The following is an 18,738-nucleotide window of genomic DNA, read 5'->3' on the forward strand; positions in this document are numbered from 1 at the left end:
CACCTAATGCATCTCACGCATTCTTAAGAGGCGCTTCATTAAGTGAGATTAATTTTCTGTGCTCGGGCCTTCACCTGACTACCTCTAGATAGGTCATTCTCCACAATTCTTTCCATTACTATATAAGCATGGCTTAATTTAAGGGACTTTCGAACCTACCGTCTTTTACAGTAGCTTGGAATACAAAATTCAACCTCTCTCACCAACACAGGGCAAGTCAACGGCACAAGATATTTTCTGTGGTCGAAAGGCCTGGGTTTGAGTCTAACATGCACCGTTCCTAGGTGACCATCCCAAGTGCACACACCAAGTCCTGTAAACCTCTGTTTATTTACCTGTAAAACAGGACTGATGACGATAGCTGCCTTAAGGACAATACAAGGGCGCTGGGGAGCAAATGCTATCTTATCCAAAATGTATAACTAGGGTTCTCGGGCCACTCCTGCCAGGAAACAGAATTCCACAGCATCATACTGTATTTTAGTGTCTGGGAAATGTACAGGACAACGCACTACATAATGAACAATGACCCACTACGCAACTGAAATGCTAAATAAAAAATCAGATTACTAAACGTTTAATAACATAAACTTTTTATGTCATTTAAAAATATTTTTAAACTATGACATTTTCCCTGGAAACGTATTCGGAAGTTTTGTCCTAAACAAATCTGCACAAGAGTGCGCTCTCGGGAGAAGACATGAAACAAGAAACAAGAAAGAAGCAAGAAACACTGACCATGTGACGTCACTTACATTTGTTTTCAATAAACTGATGAAGCAAGCAAGACTTGCCGGTCCCCGCGTTCCCAATAACCAAGAATTTAAACAAAAAATCTGAAAAACAGAAAGAGACCGTGAAACAGAACTTTAGAGCAGGTGCCGCGAACTTAGACTACAATCATAAAATTTAATGAAATCTCAGTTAATATAAAAAAGAGGTAACTGAATATTTTGTGAAAATGGCAATAAACACACTGACTTACCTTTCCAACTTTTCGATACATGGCTTATATGCTAACCCAGTGCCTTTTCAAACTGCTCTGGGGACAATTTCTTTTGATACTGGAAGTTTGAAAACTCCTCTTGTAATGACTGAAATCTCTTTGCTATTCAAATAAATACACACACAGTGACAAGCAAAAATCGCCTAGAAATTGCAATTTTTCTGTACAAAAGAAAAAACCTGGTAGACTTATAGGCTTTGAGAAGTCCACTCCTTTCTTCTTTCACAAACAGGTATAAGTTTTCCCTGCACTTGCAGACTTCTGTGGCCTTGCCTTCATTCCTGTGTCTATGACCTTTAGGAAGGCCGGCCTAAGCCCAGGGGTTTGGGTCAGTACTCCGCATGTGATATTTGTCCCATTCAATATAGAGAGAGCTCTTCACTTCTTCTTTACGCAGGGGAATAGATTTAATTTGGGATCCTACTCTCCATAAACTGGAACTAGAGGCTTCTAGAATGGAATCTGTGAATCGGAATGATGGGGCATCGGTAGCCTGACACTGGCTTGGTGATTCCTTTGGCTTTTTCTGTTGGCGAAGAACTCTAGTTCTGTTCAGCCTAGTGCTGCAGGCACCAAGCCCCTCTCCACCCTCACACTTTGACCCCGACCCACGTCTGCTGACCCCCGGCTGCCAGGCTCAGCCCGTGGCCCTGAAGGGCCTGCTCCACATTCCTGGTTCTGTCGGGGGCACCTCTGAAGGTGTCACCTCCACACTCCTGTTTCAGACCCGACCATGCGCTCCCAGCCCTGGTTCCTTCCCCCCACCACCCACCCAGCGAAGCACAAACGGTCAATTTGTTTGCTGGTGCTTGGTCCAGCCCTGTTCCTAAGAACTACATTCCTTATCACCCAAAGGTCAAGCCTATTCAACCTCTCGTGCTTTTCAAATAGTTACAGGCAATTAAACTTGCAGGACAGTGCTATTCACAATTGTTAGCATTTAAAAATACCTACAGTTTTATGCACCTCACTGCCTGTTTTGAAAGCATGCCACACCAGTGTTCATAACTAGTCACAGTCGCCAGAAGATGGAAGCCACCCAAATATCCACTGACAGATCAACGATAAACAAAATGTGGTACATACGTGCATTGGAATATCATTCAGCCTTAAAAAGGAAGGAAACTCTGATACAGGCTACAACATGGATGACCTTTGATTGTGCTAAGTGAACTAAGCCAGTCACTAAAGGAGAAATACCAGAAGAGTCCATTTATATGAGGTACCCAGGGTGGTCGAACTCACAGAGACAGAACGTAGAAGGCTGGCTGCGAGGAGGCTGGGAGAGGGGAAATGGGGAGTCAGGGTTCAATGGATATGCGTATCGGTTTGAGAAGATGAAGAAGTTCTGGAGATGGATGGCGGCGATAGTTGTACAACAATGTGAATGTACTTAAAGCCACTGAACTGCTGATTTTAAAATGACAAATCTCATGCTACGTATATTTTACCACACATACAAAATAAAATACGCAAGTCTCATCATCGTCACTGAACAGCTTTCACAGCCCAAGAAATTAAGATTGCCAGGTTAAAATGAAAATACTGAAAGTTCTCAATCTTGTTCAATATCCTCTTCCATTTAAGAAATAAAACCCAATACATTACATAGGTTGTAAACACTGGAAGATGAGAACCAGGTAAAGATGCTGCCAATTATATAGGCAAAAGTAAGTCTTGAGAGCAAAAATAATTTATACATACAAATGCGAATGTTTCTCATGTTTTATATGCACGTAGTAAAAGGAGTTTCACAAGTCCATCTAATCCTGAAACAAAACCTCATAGATCTAAGCACAGTCTTTGGCTTAATGCTTGTTCCATTATTATTTTCTGCTTTGCAAGTTTTGCTTCAATGGACTCTATTATGGTAATCGCTTTCCACAACTTTTCCAGGTTATACCACAACCTCAACAGGTAAAAGGGTAACATATCAACTGACTTGCACCTTGCTGGACAAAAGACAAGTAAGATGTGTAATTTCCATATGTAAAAATATTTAATTCCTCCAAAAAACTCTTCACACTCTGAATCTTGTAGCTCCAAGAGGTAAGTTTTCATACTTAAATAGAAAACCCTACTTTTGAAAACCCTCTTGGGTTAAACAACTAGAAATGCTGGAAAAAATATATCATATTAAAAAAAGACACATAGCTGACCTTTTAGGAAAGAAAAGGCAATCTCTAGATGCTTGGAACTGGAAAAAGCAGGAGGGGCCCCAGGAGGGTTGTCAGTATTGAGTTTTAACATCTGTGGGACAGGATTCAAGAGTTTGTGCCCATGTGAAGGAAGGAGTAGAGAGCTGAATCTGAACAAGTGAAGGACAGGCTGGAAAAATCCTCTCACCAGCTCAGGAGGACAAGGAACCCTCTCTGACTCTGCCCGACCTCTCGGCAGGATCAGCAGAAAGACATTACGCTCTGAAGATGTATCATGGGCTGGCTCCACAGGTGAGTGTGAAATTCAAACTTAAAAAACATGTCGACAATGAACCTCCAAGTCAAGAAAGTTAAAACAATAAAAATGGCCTTAGAAAGTGATATCAACAGGATGCCTGGAAGATGCAAATGCAGGTCGCTCTGGAAGGACACATTCTCAAACCGGGATACATAGGAGACCCATGCTTACAGCTCCTCTGAAGACGAGCAATCCTCACAATCTAAAATTACAAAACATTCAAACAACCCATCGTGAGTGAGTCAGCAATCCAAAGGCATTACAATTTCAAGAATTTGATAAAAAAAGAACCTGACAAAGTATACTCAAGATGATTGATACCATAAAAAAGGAACTGAATCCATAAAAAGTGATATAAAAGAAAAGGTAGATTTCCAGAATGTGTCTGTCTAGAAATAAAAACTGCAGTCATTAAAAATAAATAGTCAGTGGGTGAGTTAAAGAGTAGAATCAACAAAACTAAGGAGAAAATTAGTGAACTGCAATCCAGACTGGAGAAAATTACTAGGAGGCAGAACAGAGACATGAAGAGAGAGAAAATATGAGAGTTTAAGAAAAATGCAGAATTGAAGGAAAAGGTCCAACATATAGGTCTAGTACATATTCTGGAATGGAAAAAAAAAAAAACCCAGAGAATGAGGTAGAGTCAATATTAAACTGTAAAAGCAATCAGCAAGAAAGGGAAAACTCCCTATTAAGAAACAAGGTTCCTTAACCCCAAAGGTCACCATCTTCACAGTGTTGGGGCAGGAGCACAAAAACAAGGAACTGTCTAATGTAGAATTCGATGTGCAAAAAATGACCCTTAACACCAAGGCGGCCTTCTGCTTCCAAGAAGATGGAGCAGAAGTACTTTTCCCCATTCTGCCTGCTCAGGACAACTTAGAACCCTAGACACTACGTATAAAAGAAACATAAGAAGACTTTGAAAAGTGTAGAGAAGGTGGCAAACTGGCCAGGGATCTTGGGGCCTGAGGAATGACACAGTGATGAGTCCCCTGGGTTTTTCCTTTTCCCTTGTATTTCCCAGACTTGGAGCTGAACAAGCTGGCAGCCTGGAAATGCCAATGGAGGCAGATTTTAAGAAGCCCCAACAAAAGCCTGCTCTCTCAAGTCATCGAACCAGGAAAGGGCAACCCAGCAAGAGAGAAACCTTTTACACAAAGCTGCTCTGCTCCAGACAAACACTACAGGAAAAACTGTGGCCTCACGCCACCAATGCCAGCAAAGGCTGAGTGGGGAGCCCGGACCACCACCCTTCCGAGGCTGCAGTGAGGTTCCCTGACGCCCCCAGCAGGGTGGTGTCCCAAGGCCAGGTACGGAGCCACAGTGCCCGTGGGGACATGTGGTCATGGGATGTGGGAGGCCGGACACTGGGGCTCTCGCCCTGGCCCAGCAGTACAAGGGAACAGCCCTGGCCCTGGGTGTCCATGGGAGCTCGGCAGGCAGCCTGGGCTTCCACCTCACCCAGCAGTCACAGAGCAGCGCCCAAGAGCAGAGACGAGTTAAACGAGATTTAAATAAAAATCTAAGGTCTCATAACACAATGAAACAATGCCCAGAATTCAAACGGAAATCCTTCATTATATCGAGAACCAGGAAGATCTCAAACAGAAAGAAAAAACATTATCAACAGATTCCAGTGCCAAGATGATAGAGACGTCTGAAAAATCTGACAAAGACTGTAAAGCAGCCATCATGAATGCTTCAACAAGCAATAACAACATGACTGAAACAAATGAAAAGGAGAGATCTTCAGCAAAAAGAAAGGCTTAATAAAGAAAAGGAGGATATAAAGAAGAACCAAATGGACGTTCTGGAATTGAAAAATACAATAACTGATGTATGTAGCTCAGTGGATGGGCTCAAAACAAAAGGGGACACAGGAAACAATCAGTGAACTGGGCTTCAAAATGATAGAAAATATCTAACCTGAACAACAAACAGAAAATAGCCTGAAAATATATTAATAGAGCCTCATGGAGTTCTGAGATGATAAAAAAAAAAAAATCTAACTTTCATGAGTCACAGAAGGAAAGAAAAAAGAGGATGGGTTTGAAAAAGTATTCAAAGAAATAACGGCTGAAAAATTCCTAAATTTGGCAAGACACATAAATCCAGATTCGCAAAGCTTACTGAATTCAAACAGCTAGATTCTTCCAAACAAGAGTCCAAATACATCCATGCCAAGATATATAATGAAATTTCTAAAAACTAAAAACAAATAAACAAAAAAAATCTTGAAAGCAGCCAGAGAGAAATGATACCTTACCTACAGGAAAAAAACAATCCAAATGACAACAGATTTCTCATCAGAAACCACTGAGGCCAGAAGTGGCACCAATATTTTTCAAGGGCTGAAAGAAAAGAACTCTCAATCCAGAATCTTATATCCTTATACCCTAAAAATCTCCTAGGATGAAGGAGAGATCCAGACATTCGTAGAGGGAAAAAAGAACTAACAGAATTTGTCACCAACAGATCTACCCTAAAAGATGGCTAAAGGAAGCTTTCTAAACCAAAAGGAAAGGAGTTCCCTGATGGCCCAGTGGTTAGGATTCCGGCCTTTCACTGCTGGTGCCCGGGTTCAACCCCTAGTTGGGGAACTAAGATCCTGCAAGCTGCACAGCATGGCAAAAAAACAAACAAACAAAAAAACCTGAAAGGAAGTGATAAAAGGAATCATGGAACATCATGAAGGAAGGAAGACATGGTAAATAAAAATATGGGTAATTACAATAGGCTTTTCTTCTTCTCTTCTTGAGTATTCTAAAGTGTGTTTGGGTGTTTAAGCAAAAATGGTAACACTGTTTGATGTGACTAAATATAAGAGGAGGAAATATTTAAGATGACTATATTACAAGTGGGGGAGGGTGAACGGATGCACAGGTCTACCCCAGAGATACTGCGGGTTCAGTTCCAGACCACTGCAATAAAGCAAAAATCACAATAAAGTGAGTGACACAAATGTTTTGGTTTCCCAGTGCATATAAAGTTATGTTTACACTATCTTGTAGTCTATTAAGTGTGCAACAGCATTCTGTCTAAAAAAACAATGTACATACTTTAATTAAAAAAATACTTTATTGGTAAAAAATGCTAACCATCATCTGAACCTTCAGCAAGTCATAATCTTTTTGCCACAGGAACATCAAAGATCGCTGATCACCATAACAAATATAATAATAATAAAAAGTCTAAAATATTTTGATTATTACCAAAACATGACCCAGAGACACGAAGTGAGCAAATGCTGTTGGAAAAATGATGCCAACAGACTTACTCAATGTAGAGTTGCCACAAACTTCAATTTGTAAAAAACACAGTCTCTGTGAAGCACAATAAAACAAGGTATGCCTGTAAGAGAAGGCAAGGTTTTTATATTTCACTCGAACGTAAAATGATGACACCAGTAGACTGTGATATGTATATATAATGTGATACCTAGAGCAACCACTAAAAAAGCAATGCAAAGAGATATACTCAAAAACATTATAGGTAAATCAAATGGAATTCTAAAAAATGTTCACATAAACCACAGAAAGACTAGAAAAAGAAAAGAGAAAATGAAAAACAGAACAGAAAGCAAAAATATAAAATGGCAAAAATAAATTCTAACAGATCAATTATATTAAATGTAAACTATATAAATATATCAAGTAAAAGACAAAGATTGGCAGATTAGTTGAAAAAACATGACCCAACTATAAGCTGCCTACAAGAAACTCCCTTCAGTTATGATGTTCAGGCAGGGTGAAAGTGAAAGGATGGAAAAAGGTATATCACACAAATATTAATCAAAGTAAATCATTATCATTATCAGCTACAACAGTCTTCAGGGCAAAGGAAATGACCAGAGAAAGAAAGTGTCACTATATAATGAAAAAAGGGTATTCCACCAATAAGACATAGGAAGCCTCAATGTGTGCACCAAAAAACAGAGCTACAAAATACATCAAACTAAAGCTTGATAGAACTGAAAGGAGAAACAAACCCACGATTATGGCTGAGACTTCAACACCCCTCTCTCAACACTGATAGAACAACTAGACAGAAAATCAGCAAAGACACAGAAGAACTCAGCTTAGTCAACCAAGAGGATGAAGTCAACATTTACAGAACACTCTGCCCAACAAGAGCAGGACACATATTCTTTCCAAGGGACAATGGAACGTAAATCAAGATGGACTATACCCTTGGCCATAAAACAAACCTCAACAAATTTAAAGGAATTGAAATCATATAAAATGTGTTTTCCAACCACAAGGGAATCAAACTAGAAATTCATAATATAAAGACAATAGGAAAATCTCCAAATACTTGGATACTAACCAATCCATGTCTAAATAACCCATGATTTAAAGAAGAAGTCTCCTGGGAAATAGAAAAATACACTGAGCTGAATGGAAATGAAAATATAGCTTATCAAGACTTGTGGGTTACAACTAAAGCAATGCTGAAAGGAAAATTCAGAGCACTAAATGCATATATTAGAAAAGAGGAAAAGTCTCAATCAGTTATCTAAGCTCCTACCCTCAAGAACACAGAAAAAGACGAGCAAAATAAGTAAAGCAAGCAGAAGGAAGAAAATAAAGAGCAGACATCAATGAAACTGAAAACAGAAAGACAAAGAAAATCCATAAAACAAAGAACTGGTTCCTTGAAAAGATCATTAAAATTGATAAACCTCTAGCAAAACTGGTGAGTTCAAGGTCTGGGGCAGACCAAGGAAAAAGACAGGACCTTGAGATGGTCATAGCACACACCGCCTTCGTTTGGGTAGCACTTTGACTGGCTGCATGGGAGGGAAGCCAGACAGCACCTGCTAGAGGCCTGTCACAGCCCCAGTGTGTCTAAGCAAAAGTTTGCAGATGAGAGTGTGGCTTCACAGGGTATTCAAAGCAGGCAGCCTCTGAATGGCTAAAAATATGTGTATTGGGGCTATATTTAAAGCACCTGAATGTGTAAGAATGGAGTTTGGTGCTGGCAAGGCTTTGAACTAACGTCTCAGCTTGCTGTGAAGAACGCCACAGAGAGGCCAACATGAAGGACCATCTTTAACTCATTTATGTAACAAAGACTCACAACAACAACAACAAAGGGAGGACACACAGAGCCAATTTCAGGTCACAGCACTACAGACCCAGCAGGGTAACAAAGGAGTAACAAGAACAGCTCCACATACTTTAATTTGACTTCTTAGATGAGATGGACCCATTCTTCAAAAACACAAAGTAGTACAACTCAGCCAATAAAATAGATAACTTAAATAGCCATATAACTTAAGGAAACTGAATCTGTAATTTTAAAATTAACAAAAAAGAAACATTTAGGCTGGATGGTTTTACTAGAGAATTCTATGAACATTTAAAAAAAGAATCAACACCAGCTCTATATAACATCTTTGAGAAAACTGAAGAGGAGGGAACCCTTCCCTAATTATTTTATGAAGCTAGTATTTCCCTGATACCAAAGCCAGAAAAAGACAGCCTTAAAACAACACAAATGACAGAGCAGTATCTCTTATGCACATTAACAAAATATTAGCAAAAAGAATTCAGTTTTACATATATAAAAATTATACACTAAGAACAAGTGGGCTTTGTTTCAGGGACGAAAGGCTGTTCAACATTTGAAAATCAATCAATGTAATTTCTCTACTAACAGGCTAAAAGGAAAAATCACACGATTATATCAACTGATGCAGCAGAAGCATTTCGTCAAAGTCAACACTCATTCATGATAAAAACACTCAAAAAAACAAAAAAAGACAGCAACCCAGAGAGGAACTCCCTCAACGGATAAAGAGCATTTAAAAAATTCTACAGCTAACCTTACACTGAGTGGTGAAAGACTGCTTTCCTGCTAAGATCAGGAACAAAGTAAGAATGTCCGCTCTCACCACTCTATTCAATATCATACAGTAAGTTCTAGCCAGTGCAGTGAGGCATAAGGAAACAAAGGCACACAGATCAAAAAGGAAAAAATAAAATTGTTCCTATTGGCGGACAATATGATTGTCTACATAGAAAATCCAAGGAATCAAAAAAAAAAAAAAACAAAAACAAAAAAACCCAAAACCCTCCTATAACTGATAAGTGAGTTCAGCAAGGTCCAGATTGTAGGATATAAAAATCAATCGTATCTCTTCATACTAATGACAAACACATGAGCGTCAAAATTTAAAATATAACACCACTTGCAATCACTGGAAAAAAAAACTCTGGCATAAGTCTAACAAAAACATGTAAAGCGTTTCTATGATAAAAAATACTGCACGATGCTGATGAAAGAAACAAAAGGAAATCTAAATAAACAGAGAGACATACTGTGTTCATGGATTAAAGACTAGACAAAGTAAAGATGCCAATTCATTCCTATTTCTAGCAAGACTTTTTGGTACATAGAGACAAGATTATTCTAAAATTTATATGGAAAGACAAAGGAGCTAACATAGCAAGAACAATTTTGAAAAAGAAAAACAAAGTGGAAGCAATCACCTTACCTGAGTTATTATGTAACTACAGCAATCACACTGTGAGGGACTGATGGGGGAGACACATAGATCAATGGAACAGACCAGAACTAAGAAGTAGACCTACATTAATACGTCCAAATGCTTTTGAAAGTGCAAAAATCATTTCACAGAAGAAAGTGAGCCTTTTCAACAAATGGTGCTGAAGCAACTGGACATCCATGGGGGGGAAAAAAGAACTTTGACCTAAGCTTCATATCTTATGCAAAATTAACTGAAAATAGATCATGGACTTAAAAGGTAAAACATTACTATGAAACTTTTAGGAAAAAATAGGAGAAGAGCTTCAGGATCTATGGCTAAGCAAAGAGCTCTTAGACTGGACACCAAAAAATAAATAAATTAATTAAATTAAATTAAATAAATAAAAATAAAATAAAATCCAGAAAAGGAAAAACTGATAAATCTGACTTCACCAAAATTGAAAATTTTTGCTTTGTAGAAAACCTTGCTAAGAGCATAAAAAGACAAGCTACAGACTGGATGAAAAGATCTGCAAAATATCCAACAAAGGACTAGCATCTAGAATATATTCATCAATTAAAAAAAAACCCTCTCAAAACTCCACAGTAAAAAAATTCAAACAACTCACCATTAGAATTAATAAATGAATTCAGTAAGGTAGCAGGATATAAGATTAAATACATAAATCTGTTGCATTTCTTTACACTAACGATGAAATATCCGAAAGAGAAAGTAAAAAAAAAAAATCCCATTTAAAATTTCATCAAAAAAATATCTAGGAATAAACTTAACCAAGGAGGTGAAAGACCTATACACTGAAAAATACAAAACATTAATAAAGGAAATTGAAGCTGATTCAAAGAAATGAAAAGATATCCCATGCTCTTGGATTGGAAGAATTAATATTGTCAAAATGTCCATACCACCCAAAGCAATCTATAAATTTAGTGCAATCCCTATCAAATACCCATGACATTTTTCACAGAACAAGAATAACAATCCTGAGATTTATATGGAACCAAAAAAGACCCATAATTGCCAAAGCAATCCCGAGGAAAAAGAACAAAGCTGGAGGCATAACCCTTCCAGACTTCAGACTATACTATAAAGCTATAGTAATCAAAACTGTGGTATTGGCACAAAAACAGACATATAGCCCAATGCAATAGAACAGAGAGGCCAGAAATAAACCTACAGTCAATAAATCTATGACAAAGGAGACAAGAATATACAGTAGAGAAAACAGTCTCTTCAACAAGTGGGGTTGAGAAAGCTGGACAACTACATGTAAATGAAATCAGAACACTCCCTCACACCATATACAAAAATAAACTCAAAATGGTTTAAAGACCTAAATATGACATGACACCATAAAACTCCTAGACGAGCACATAGGCAAGACATTCTTGGACATAAATGGTTGCAATATTTTCTTAGAAATAAGAAATAAAAGCAAAAATAAACAAATGGGACCTAATCTATCTTAAAAGCTTTTGCACAGCAAAGGAAACCATCAATGAAATGAAAAGATAACCTACAGACTGAGAGAAAATATTTGCAAATGATGAGACCAACAAGGGGTTAATCTCTAAACTATACAAACAGCTCATGCAGCTTAATATCAAAAAAACAAACAACCCAATCAAAAAATGGGTGGAAGATCTAGATAGACGTTTCTCCAAAGAAGACATACAGATGGCCAACAGGCACATGCAAAGATGCTCAGCATCACTGATCCTCAGGAAAATGCAAATCAAAACCACAATGAGGTACCACCTCACACTGGTCAGAATGGCCATCACCAAAAAGTCTACAGAAGGGGGCTTCCCTGGTGGCACAGTGGTTGAGAATCTGCCTGCTAACGCAGGGGACACGGGTTCGAGCCCTGGTCTGGGAGGATCCCACATGCCATGGAGCAACTAGGCCCGTGAGCCACAACTACTGAGCCTGTGCGCCTGGAGCTTGTGCTGGGCAACAAGAGAGGCCGCGATAGTGAGTGGCCCGCGCACCGTGATGAAGAGTGGCCCCCGCTTGCCACAACTAGAGAAAGCCCTCGCACAGAAACAAAGACCCAACACAGCAAAAATAAATAAATAAAATTAGTAAACTCCTACCCCCAACATCTTTAAAAAAAAAAAGTCTACAGGAGGAGCTTCAAGACGGCAGAAGAGTAAGATGCAGAGATCACCTTCCTCCCCACAAATACATCAGAAATACATCTACACGTGGAACAACTCCTACAGAACACCCACTGAACGCTGGCAGAAGACCTCAGACCTCCCAAAAGGCAAGAAACTCCCCACGTACCTGGGTAGGGCAAAAGAAAAAAGAATAAACAGAGACAAAAGGATAGGGATGGGACCTGCACCAGTGGGAGGGAGCCGTGAAGGAGGAAAGGTTTCCACACACTAGGAGCCCCTTCGCTGGCGGAGACTGCGGGTGGTGGAGGGGGGAAGCTTCGGGGCCGTGGAAGAGAGCGCAGCCACAGGGGTGCAGAGGGCAAAGCGGAGAGATTCCCGCACAGAGGATCGGTGCCGACCAGCACTCACCAGCCCGAGAGGCTTGTCTGCTCCCGCGCCGGGGTGGGCGGGGCTGGGAGCTGAGGCTTGGGCTTCGGTCGGAGCGCAGGGAGATGTCTGGGGTTGGTAGCGTGAACACAGCCTGCAGGGGGCTAGTGCGCCACAGCTGGCCAAGAGTCCGGGAAAAGTGTGGAGCTGCCAAAGAGACAAGAGACTTTTCTTCCCTCTTTGTTTCCCGGTGCGCGAGGAGAGGGGATTCAGAGCGCTGCTTAAAGAAGCTCCAGAGACGGGCGCGAGCTGCGGCTAAAAGCGAGGACCCCAGAGACGGGCATGAGACGCTAAGGCTGCTGCTGCTGCCACTGAGAAGCCTGTGTGTGAGCACAGGTCACTATCCACACCTCCCTTCTGGGGAGCCTGTGCAGCCCGCCACTACCAGGGTCCCGGGATCCAGGGACAACTCCCCCGGGAGAACGCACGGCGGGCCTCAGGCTGGTGCAACGTCACGCCGGCCTCTGCAGCCGCAGGCCTGCCCCGCACTCCGTGCCCCTCCCTCCCCCCGGCGTGAGTGAGCCAGAGCCCCCGAATCAGCGGCTCCTTTAACCCCGTCATGTCTGAGCGAAGAACAGACACCCTCCGGCGACCTACACGCAGAGGCGGGGCCAAATCCAAAGCCGAGCCCCTGGGAGCTGTGAGAACAAAGAAGAGAAAGGAAAATCTCTCCCAGCAGCCTCAGGAGCCTCGGATTAAATCTCCACAATCAACTTGATGTACCTGCATCTGTGGAATACATGAATAGACAACGAATCATCCCAAATTGAGGAGGTGGACTTCGGGAGCAACAATATATACATTTTCCCCCTTTTTCTCTTTTTGTGAGTGTGTATGCTTCTGTGTGTGATTTTGTCTGTACAGCTTTGCTTTTACCATTTGTCTGTTTTTTTATTACTTAAAAATTTTTTTTCTTAATAATTATTATTTTTAATAACTTTATTTTATTTTACTTTATCTTCTTTTTTTCTTTCTTTTTTTCCTCCCTTTTATTCTTAACCATCTGGAGGACAGGCTCTTGGTGCTCCAGCCAGGAGTCAGTGCTGTGCCACTGAGGTGGGAGAGCCAAGTTCAGGACACTGGTCCACAAGAGACCTCCCAGCTCCACGTAATGTCAAATGGCAAAAATCTCCCAGAGATCTCCATCTCAACACCAAGACTCAGCTGCACTCAATGACCAGCAAGCTACAGTGCTGGACACCCTATGCCAAACAACTAACAAGACAGGAACACAACCCCATCCATTAGCACAGAGGCTGCCTAAAATCATAATTAAGGCCACAGACACCCCAAAACACACCACCAGATGTGGACCTGCCCACCAGAAAGACAAGATCCAGCCCCATCCACCTGAACACAGGCACTAGTCCCCTCCACCAGGAAGCCTACACAACCCACTGAACCAACCTTAGCCACTGGGGCCAGACACCAAAAACAATGGAAACTACGAACATGCAGCCTGTGAAAAGGAGACCCCGAATGCAGTAAGTTAAGCAAAATGAGAAGACAGAAAAACACACAGCAGATGAAGGAGCAAGATAAAAACACATCAAACCTAACAAATGAAGAGGAAATAGGCAGTCTACCTGAAAAAGAATTCAGAGTAATGATAGTAAAGATGATCCAAAATCTTGGAAATAGAATGGAGAAAGTACAAGAAACGTTTAACAAGGACCTAGAAGAACTAAAGAGCAAACAAACAGTGATGAACAGGCAGAAGAACGGATCAGTGACCTGGAAGATAAAATAGTAGAAATAACTACTGCAGAGCAGAATAAAGAAAAAAGAATGAAAAGAATTGAGAACAGTGTCAGAGACCTCTGGGACAACATTAAACACACCAACATTCAAATTATAGGGATCCCAGAAGAAGAAGAGAAAAAGAAAGGGACTGAGAAAATATTTGAAGAGATTATAGTTGAAAACTTTCCTAATATGGGAAAGGAAATAGTTAATCAAGCCCAGGAAGTGCAGAGAGTCCCATACAGGATAAATCCAAGGAGAAACATGCCAAGACACATACTAATCAAACTATCAAAAATTAAATACAAAGAAAAAATATTAAAAGCAGCAAGGGAAAAACAAGAAATAACCCATAAGGGAATCCCCATAAGGTTAACAGCTGATCTTTCAGCAGAAATTCTGTAAGCCAGAAGGGAGTGGCAGGATATATTTAAAGTGATGAAGGAGAAAAAACTACAACCAAGATTACTCTACCCAGCAAGGATCTCATTCAGATTTGATGGAGAAATTAAAACCTTTACAGAGAAGCAAAAGCTGAGAGAATTCAGAACCACCAAACCAGCTTTACAACAAATGCTAAAGGAACATCTCTAGGCAGGAAACACAAGAGAAGGAAAACACCTACAATAATAAACCCAAAACAATTAAGAAAATGGTAATATGAACATACATATCGATAATTACCTTAAATGTAAAAGGATTAAATGCTCCAACCAAAAGACATAGACTGGCTGAATGGATACAAAACCAAGACCCATATATATGCTGTCTACAAGAGACCCACTTCAGACCTAGGGACACATACAGACTGAAAGTGAGGGGATGAAAAAAGATATTCCATGCAAATGGAAATCAAAAGAAAGCTGGAGTAGCAATTCTCCTACCAGACAAAATAGACTTTAATACAAAGACTATTACAAGAGACAAAGAAGGACACTACATAATGATCAAGGGGTCAATCCAAGAAGAAGATATAACAATTGTAAATATTTATGCACCCAACATAGGAGCACCTCAACACATAAGGCAAATACTAACAGCCATAAAAGGGGAAATCGACAGTAACACAATCATACTAGGGGACTTTAACACCCCACTTTCACCAATGGACAGATCATCCAAAATGAAAATAAATAAGGAAACACAAGCTTTAAAGGATACATTAAACAAGATGGACTTAATTGATATTTATAGGACATTCCATCTAAAAACAACAGAATACACATTCTTCTCAAGTGGTCATGGAACATTCTCAAGGACAGATCATATCTTGGGTCACAAATCAAGCCTTGGTAAATTTAAGAAAATGGAAATTGTATCAAGTATCTTTTCCGACCACACTGCTATGAGACTAGATATAAATTACAGGGGAAAATCTGTAAGAAATACAAACACATGGAGGCTAAACAACGCACTACTTAATAACCAAGAGATGACTGAAGAGATCAAAGAGGAAATAAAAAAATACCTAGAAACAAATGACAATGGAGACATGACGACCCAAAACCTATGGGATGCAGCAAAAACAGTTCTAAGAGGGAATTTTACAGCAATACAATCCTACCTTAATAAACAAGAAACATCTCAAATAAACAACCTAAACTTACACCTAAAGCAATTAGAGAAAGAAGAACAAAAAAAACCCCAAAGTTAGCAGAAGGAAAGAAATCATGAAGATCAGATCAGAAATAAATGAAAAAGAAATGAAGGAAATGATAGCAAAGATCAATAAAACTAAAATCTGGTTCTTTGAGAAGATAAACAAAATTGATAAACCATTAGCCAGACTTATCGAGAAAAAAAGGGAGAAGACTCAAATCAATAGAATTAGAAATGAAAAAGGAGAAGTAACAACTGACACTGCAGAAATACAAAGGATCATGAGAGATTACCACAAGCAACTCTATGCCAATAAAATGGGACAACCTGGAAGAAATGGACAAATTCTTAGAAATGCACAACCTGCCGAGACTGAATCAGGAAGAAATAGAAAATATGAACAGACCAATCACAAGCACTGCAATTGAAACTGTGATTAAAAATCTTCCAACAGGCTTCCCTGGTGGCGCAGTGGTTGAGAGTCCGCCTGCCGATGCGGGGGACACGGGTTCGTGCCCCGGTCTGGGAGGATCCCGCGTGCCGTGGAGCGGCTGGGCCCGTGAGCCATGGCCGCTGAGCCTGCGCGTCCGGAGCCTGTGCTCCGCAATGGGAGAAGCCACAGCAGTGAGAGGCCCGCACACCGCAAAAAAAAAAATCTTCCAACAAACAAAAGCCCAGGACCAGATGGCTTCACAGGCTAATTCTATCAAACATTTAGAGAAGAGCTAACGCCTATCCTTCTCAAACTCTTCCAAAATATAGCAGGGGGAGGAACACTCCCAAACTCATTCTACGAGGCCACCATCACCCTGATACCAAAACCAGACAAAGACGTCACAAAGAAAGAAAACTACAGGCCAATATCACTGATGAACACAGATGCAAAAATCCTCAACAAAATAGTAGCAAACAGAATCCAACAGCACATTAAAAGGACCATACACCATGATCAACTGGGGTTTATTCCAGGAATGCAAGGATTCTTCAATATACACAAATCAATCAATGTGATACACCATATTAACAAACTGAAGGAGAAAAACCATATGATCATCTCAATAGATGCAGAGAAAGCTTTCGACAAAATTCAACACCCATTCATGATAAAAACCCTCCAGAAAGTATGCATAGAGGGAACATTCCTCAACATAATAAAGGCCATATATGATAAACCCACAGCCAACATCGTCCTCAATGGTGAAAAACTGAAACCTTTTCCACTAAGATCAGGAACAAGACAAGGTTGCCCACTCTCGCCACTATTATTCAACATAGTTTTGGAAGTTTTAGCCACAGCAATCAGAGAAGAAAAAGAAATAAAAGGAATCCAAATTGGAAAAGAAGAAGTAAAGCTGTCACTGTTTGCAGATGACATGATACTCTACATAGAGAATCCTAAAGATGCCACCAGAAAACGGCTAGAGTGAATCAACGAATTTTGTAAAGTAGCAGGATACAAAATTAATGCACAGAAATCTCTTGCATTCCTATACACTAATGATGAAAAATCTGAAAATGAAATTAAGAAAACACTCCCATTTACCTTTGCAACAAAAAGAATAAAATATCTAGGAATAAACCTACCTAAGGAGACAAAAACCTGTATGCAGAAAATTATAAGACACTGATGAAAGAAATTAAAGATGATACAAATGGATGGAGAGATATACCATGTTCTTGGATGGGAAGAATCAACATTCTGAAAATGACTTTACTACCTAAAGCAATCTACAGATTCCATGCAATCCCTATGAAACTACCACTGGCATTTTTCACAGAACTAGAACAAAAAATTTCACAATTTGTATGGAAACACAAAAGACTCTGAATAGCCAAAACAATCTTGACAATGAAAAACGGAGCTGGAGGAATCAGGCTCCCTGACTTCAGACTCTACTATAAAGCTACAGTAATCAAGACAGTATGGTACTGGCACAAAAAAACAGAAATATAGATCAATGGAACAGGGTAGAAAGCCCAGAGATAAACCCACACACATATGGTCACCGTATCTTTGATAAAGGAGGCAAGAATATACCGTGGAGAAAAGACAGCCTCTTCAATAAGTAGTGCTGGGAAAACTGGACAGCTACATGTAAAAGAATGAAATTAGAACACTCCCTGACACCATATACAAAAATAAACTCAAAATGGATTAAAGACCTAAATGTAAGGCCAGACACCATCAAACTCTTAGAGGAAAACACAGGCAGAACACTCTATGACATAAATCACAGCAAGATCCTTTCTGACCCACCTCCTAGAGAAATGGAAATAAAAACAAAAATAAACAAATGGGACCTAATGAAACTTAAAATCTTTTGCACAGCAAAGGAAACCATAAACAAGACTAAAAGACAACCCTCAGAATGGGAGAAAATATTTGCAAATGAAGCAACTGACAAAGGATTAATCTCCAAAATATACAAGCAACTCATGCAGCTCAATATCAAAAAAACCCAAACAACCCAATCCAAAAATGGGCAGAAGACCTAAATAGACATTTCTCCAAAGAAGATATACAGATTGCCAACAAACACATGAAAGAATGCTCAACATCATTAATCATTAGAGAAATGCAAATGAAAACTACAATGAGATATCATCTCACACCGGTCAGAATGGCCATCATCAAAAAATCTAGAAACAAAAAATGCTGGAGAGGGTGTGGAGAAAAGGGGACCCTCTTGCACTGTTGGTGGGAATGTAAATTGATACAGTCACTATGGAGAACAGTATGGAGTTTCCTTAAAAAACTAAAAATAGAACTACCATACGACCCAGAAATTCCATTACTGGGCATATACCCTGAGAAAACCATAATTCAAAAAGAGTCATGTACCAAAATGTTCATTGCAGCTCTTTTT

General features: G+C 39.8%; 1 protein-coding gene across 5 annotated transcripts in view; it reads right to left on the reverse strand.

The window, feature by feature from the left end:
• Positions 1–18,738, reverse strand: part of RAB4A (RAB4A, member RAS oncogene family) — a 96,929-nt gene that overhangs the window by 64,306 nt on the left and 13,885 nt on the right. For all 5 annotated transcript variants that reach the window (XM_073793678.1, XM_073793681.1, XM_073793679.1 and 2 more), the window contains exon 2: positions 756–836. In XM_073793678.1, coding sequence (XP_073649779.1) covers positions 756–836 — 81 coding nt within the window. The remainder of the gene's footprint in view (positions 1–755; positions 837–18,738) is intronic.

Source organism: Tursiops truncatus, chromosome 16, assembly GCF_011762595.2.
Source record: "Tursiops truncatus isolate mTurTru1 chromosome 16, mTurTru1.mat.Y, whole genome shotgun sequence".
Taxonomy (NCBI): Eukaryota; Metazoa; Chordata; class Mammalia; order Artiodactyla; family Delphinidae; genus Tursiops; species Tursiops truncatus.